This window comes from Pangasianodon hypophthalmus, chromosome 11 (genome assembly GCF_027358585.1).
Source record: "Pangasianodon hypophthalmus isolate fPanHyp1 chromosome 11, fPanHyp1.pri, whole genome shotgun sequence".
In the NCBI taxonomy this organism is placed as follows: Eukaryota; Metazoa; Chordata; class Actinopteri; order Siluriformes; family Pangasiidae; genus Pangasianodon; species Pangasianodon hypophthalmus.
Window position 1 is genome coordinate 25,657,354 of NC_069720.1, and position 3,773 is coordinate 25,661,126.

The following is a 3,773-nucleotide window of genomic DNA, read 5'->3' on the forward strand; positions in this document are numbered from 1 at the left end:
CCTGAATTTCATTAGCAGGACACACTGAGCCTGGAGGGATGTGTTACACCAAGTCAAGCAAAGCCACTTCAAAAGTTCTGTTTTGGAATAACCCCCTGGTTTTGCCCCACTAGTGGATTCTACAAAATTGTCTAAACAGACTTGTACCACCTTCAGGCTTTCAGTGGGGCATAATGTTCTGTAGAATCTGCATTTCAACAAACTATTTAGTTTAGAATTTCATAACTGATGTCATGCAGGAGAACATGACAAATGCTCTTGCTTATACAATCAGTTTGTGTGCATGCATTTACTTAAAACACATCTGCCATCTACTGGTGAAAATAGATTAAACAAAGCATTTATTTCAGAAAATAATACAAGACACTGAAAACTCGCATAGAAAAACAGAACAACTATCAAGCCAGGAGGCAAGACAAAAGCACACAGGGCAATTAATAGCCACCTACATGAACATTTCTAGAATACAGATGAACACAACTGTTTATTACTTTTATAAATATATGCAACACATTCCACACTGCCATCACTATGCCTCAGTGGAGCGTTTCCTAAATGTGAAAAAGAAGGAGATTAGATTCAACCAGACTATTCCACAATGCATTTTAAAGGGTTACCATCATCACGGCCAACTGATCATTTAGGTAAAACATTTATAATTGTGTTTAAAAACCAGGCCCTCATTTGTGCTAAAGTCAGCCTCTCCAAACCATTCAATCTGAAAATGTGGTGGTGGTTAACCTGTACAGTCTCCAAATCCTGGATCACGACCACACCTTTCTCCACTTCAATATCGCTCTCGGTATCATTGTGTGTCCGATACTCCTCGCTATCGGTCTCAGCTGCACTGGGCTGCAGAAGCAAAGAAATAGGCATTAAATGGTCTATAATGTTAAAAAACAAATAAATAAAAATAAAAATTCAGTACTTTAAGTCAGGACCCTTCTACCTTACCCTGAACTCTTACACAGCCTGTCAAGCAGCTGTACATGCTTTGGTTTTAGTACATGCATTTGAAATTCATGTTTCACTGTAAAGCTCTGCTAATCTACAGGATACCTTCTGACTTCTTAATTACACTCAAGGCTAGGATGTGCATACTTCATAGTCAGGATCAGCAGACTGGTCCTCATCAGTCAGCTCCTGGGTCAGTGCCTCCACCCAAGACTGCTGCTCCAGCTCCTCATCCTCATCCATATCATCCTGCTTCCTTTTACTGCCTTTCCCACAAGGCTTAGTGGGAGAACAGCGCACTTCTAAAGGCATATAAAAGAAAAACTGTAAATGTAAATAGGACATAAATTGTCAAAACATTTATTTGCAGGGCCAAATGAACATGAAGGCCTACAACACTTGCACTTAAGTGCCATTTCAAGCTACTAGTTTATCATAAAATTGCAAATTCAGTGCTGCATTTTGCAGGTAGCCAACAGCCACAGCTAAAAGAAGTCCAAGTTGAGCAGCTGCAGATTAAGATTCAATAACCAGAAAAATTGAAGTTGACAGCGCACCTGGGGACACAGAGCAGCCGATGCTGGTGCACACCGGGTAGCCGAGAGCACCCTGGAGCTGCCGAGGCAGGATGGCAAGCAGGAAACGTGTGGCTCTTCCTAGACGTTTCCGACCTGACCGACACTGGCGTGCACTCGGAGAACTCTTGTCTTCTTCAAATGGAGGGGAAGGGGCCTTTCCAGGAGAGGAAAAGCCAAAGAACCACCACAAGGCCCGAAAACCATGCACCTGAAGATTACACACACAGCAGTTAATGGACACTTCTCAGCTCCGAGTGTAAAGGCTTGCTGTGGAAAACTAAGCCAGCAAGCCAAGTTATCATCAGCTCAACTGGCAACTATAACCAACATATGTGGTAGCAAATTACCACAAGCCGGACTGGCCAAAACTGTGAAATTCGACAGAAGACTGATGCAATCACACCATCTCTCTTCACCACAGCTTTACACTGTTAGAGAACATCAACACATTAGTGAATACAGCCACTGACTTCAGCTAGCCATCAACAACACCCTCAACAACTACTCTACACAAAATAATAATAATACTAATAAAAAACAAGACCACTTGTTATCCAACTGTATAAAGGAATAATAGTCTGCAATCTTACAGACTTTTTCATGGATATAATGGCAGATGAAAATCAGGTTGAGGGTGAGCAGCTACTCCTGCAGTGCAGTGCTGAGAGAAACACTCGCCTTTTGGCCCTCACTGCTCCCGGGCTCCACGGTGTAGCTGCACTCAGAACTCATAGCGCTACACGGAGGTGAGCTAGCTCTACACGCACACGTTCACTGCCTTACATGTAGGCTTCAGCTGCTAGCGCCTAGCCAATCACAGTCAAGCACCGCACTCCGTGTAATCACCGCGCTCCGCCGCTAATTAATCACGTGACCAGGACCAATCAGATCCTTTTTTAGCTAAAGAGCCATGACACTGGGCATGTCAATAAGATGTCGACAATTTGAGGTCACTTTTGCAACAACAACAACAACAACAACAATAATAATAATAATAATAATAATAATAATAATAATAATAATAATAATAATAGTAGTAGTGGTAGTGTCGTGCGCAGACAGCTCAGAGGTCATCAGGGATCTGTCTTTACTCATCCGCGTAATTGGACAGAGCCGAACTTGGGCACGACTTCCGCCTGCGCTCGTCACCGCCTCGTCATAAGCACGTAACTTCAAAAAACCGCAGGCGGTAAAGCGGGCTCCACTGCACGCGCTCCACTGCACGCGCTCTGAGCTGTAACACATCGGGTTCCGGTCAGACGCTGGCTGAGTGGCGATGAGTCAGACGCGGACGCGCAGGAGGAGCGCTGGGTTCAGCACCTCGGCAGATGAAGAGCAGGAAGTTTCGGATTTGCTCTTCTTGCGGCGGAGTAGTTCTGCGGGTTTGCGCGCGTTCATGTGCTCTGTCGGATCCGAAAGCTGCGCGAGCCGGGACAGTTTGCGCAGCATCGTGGTCACTCCAGACAGTATCCCACAATTCACCATTCCCAAACTAGCGGTGGAAGAACGCTACACACACTCTGCCAAAGCCAGAGAGACACAGCCAGGAGCACACACGGTCTGGAAACTCACGGAGGACCTGACCGACCCTCTCCATCTGTCTTCTTCTTCTTCTGTTTCTTCATCTTCATCATCCTCATCTTCACTGTCCAGCTCATCACCAGCGCTTGGGAGAAGAGCCCAAAGGAGCATTTCAGATCCCAATAACCGCAGGCGGACATCTGCGAGATGCATCCCGTGTAGCTTCATGGAAAGTGATCAGTGTTCTGACCCAGCCACCAGAGGAGCCCTGTCCCTGCCTCACCTGGCCAAAGTCACCACCCCCTATGGCTTCGTTACCCTGAGCCAGAGCCCGCAAATGGCCAACGAGGAGGAGCTCTTCCTGCAGACAGGCTACCGGTCCTGGGCCAGGGATAAGAAAAACATGCCCTTAAGAAACCTAAGCGTGGAGACGGAATGCAGTTCATCAGGCAGAGCGCTCCCTGTGCATCGCCTTTCAAATGCAGACAGTCATCAGGTCTCCAGAGGAATCAGCAACTCTGAGACCAGTGTGTGTTCAGGTTCTTCTCCTTCTCCAGCCACTGCTAGCAGACCAAAACAGAGCTTCTGGGGAGTTCTGAGCCAACACCTCTCCAACCGAAAGTTCACCAAGTCCATCTGAACACAGCAAAACACAAAATATTTTTAATTTGTAAAAATGTGTTTACAGCTTTGTTCTCAGATATTTCTGTATCTTGGTTT

General features: G+C 46.0%; 1 protein-coding gene across 1 annotated transcript; it reads right to left on the minus strand.

Annotated features, from left to right (window-relative positions):
- Positions 1-324: 324 nt before the first annotated feature.
- On the minus strand, positions 325-2,352 carry org (oogenesis-related gene). Its single transcript, XM_026947162.3, has 6 exons — positions 2,211-2,352; positions 1,880-1,960; positions 1,512-1,740; positions 1,102-1,256; positions 742-852; positions 325-551 (listed from the first exon to the last, which is right to left on the minus strand). Exons 1-6 carry the CDS (start codon positions 2,262-2,264, stop codon positions 537-539), a joined length of 645 nt encoding a protein of 214 aa, XP_026802963.3. The 5' UTR covers positions 2,265-2,352; the 3' UTR covers positions 325-536.
- Between the last annotated feature and the right edge of the window lie 1,421 nt (positions 2,353-3,773).